This window comes from Equus quagga, unplaced genomic scaffold (assembly GCF_021613505.1).
Source record: "Equus quagga isolate Etosha38 unplaced genomic scaffold, UCLA_HA_Equagga_1.0 189232_RagTag, whole genome shotgun sequence".
In the NCBI taxonomy this organism is placed as follows: Eukaryota; Metazoa; Chordata; class Mammalia; order Perissodactyla; family Equidae; genus Equus; species Equus quagga.
In genome coordinates, this window is record NW_025797835.1 from 1 (window position 1) to 1,047 (window position 1,047).

Genomic DNA, 1,047 nt, shown 5'->3' on the forward strand with positions numbered 1-1,047 from the left:
TGCTTTTGAGAAACCGTCCCTCTCAAGCATGACTGGAACTGTAGTGGCTTCCGGGGAGAATGTGAAGTTACAATGTTTCTCAACACTCAAGTTTGAAGCATTTATTCTTAGCAAAGAAGATGGAGATCGCATCATCCAGAACCAATTCATCAGACACCAGGGTGGTAATCACGAGGCTGTCTTCCTTTTGAATCAAGTCTCCTCCACACAAACTGGGACCTACAGATGCTACGGACTCTTTGAACGTGACCCCTATGTGTGGTCTCACCCCAGTGACCCATTGCATCTTCAGGTCAGAGGTGAGGAAGCCCCAGCCCATCCATCCTCAGGTCCCCTGCTGCAGGCTGACAGTGTCCAGGTAGAGCGGGGACTGGGAAAAGGAAGGACAGTGGGGTGGGAAGGCCGTGTCAGCACCATCTGTTTATACAAAAGCTCAGAGGAACTCACTCCCCCTCACCACCAGTGCTGCTCTCCTACCACATGCCCAAGGGCTGGGAACAGCAGTGTAGTTATTGGAAATCTGGCTGGAAGAGACCCTGAGCAGAGAGAAAGAAAACCACCCACATTTCATCTCCATTTGCAGAAACTCCTGACCATCGAGACCCTATGAATCCCCAACATTCAACTGGTGAGTAACCAAGTTTAGGTGGAAAACTGAAAGGAGGAGTTTCCATTTTCTCTTCTCTCAGACTTGGAGTAGAAGGCTTATTTGCCAGAAATAGAGCCAGATTTTCCAGAGGAGTTCTGGCTTGAGGCAAAGGGAGCAAACAGAAATAGGGACTGCTCTCCACAAGGATGAGCGGAAGGTTACACAGCCTATGGATTGCAAATAAAATCAATACTATCCATAGATGTCATTCATCATTGATCCACATTTCCAATATTCCTGAGAGTGTCTAGGATGCTACGGTGTCTTCAGCAATGCCCTCTATGTGTGGTCTCACCCCAGTGACCGGTTGCAGCTTCCGGACAGAGGTGAGGAACCCTCAGCCCATCCATTCTCATGTCCCCTCCTGGAGACTGGCAGTGTCCAGCTAAAGCATTGAT

The 1,047-nt window shown here is 49.1% G+C and overlaps 1 protein-coding gene across 2 annotated transcripts; it reads left to right on the top strand.

Annotated features, from left to right (window-relative positions):
• Nucleotides 1-6: 6 nt before the first annotated feature.
• Nucleotides 7-1,047, top strand: LOC124233322 (leukocyte immunoglobulin-like receptor subfamily A member 3). 2 transcript variants are annotated; one of them, XR_006887033.1, is made up of 3 exons: nt 7-299; nt 584-628; nt 852-1,041. XR_006887033.1 is itself a non-coding variant. In XM_046650471.1 (3 exons), the coding sequence occupies exons 1-3, from the start codon at nt 29-31 to the stop codon at nt 1,036-1,038; spliced, it is 405 nt and encodes a 134-aa protein (XP_046506427.1). In that variant the 5' UTR covers nt 7-28; the 3' UTR covers nt 1,039-1,047. The 2 variants fall into 2 exon arrangements, 1 of the variants encoding a protein (XP_046506427.1); XM_046650471.1 differs by having other exon boundaries at nt 950-1,047.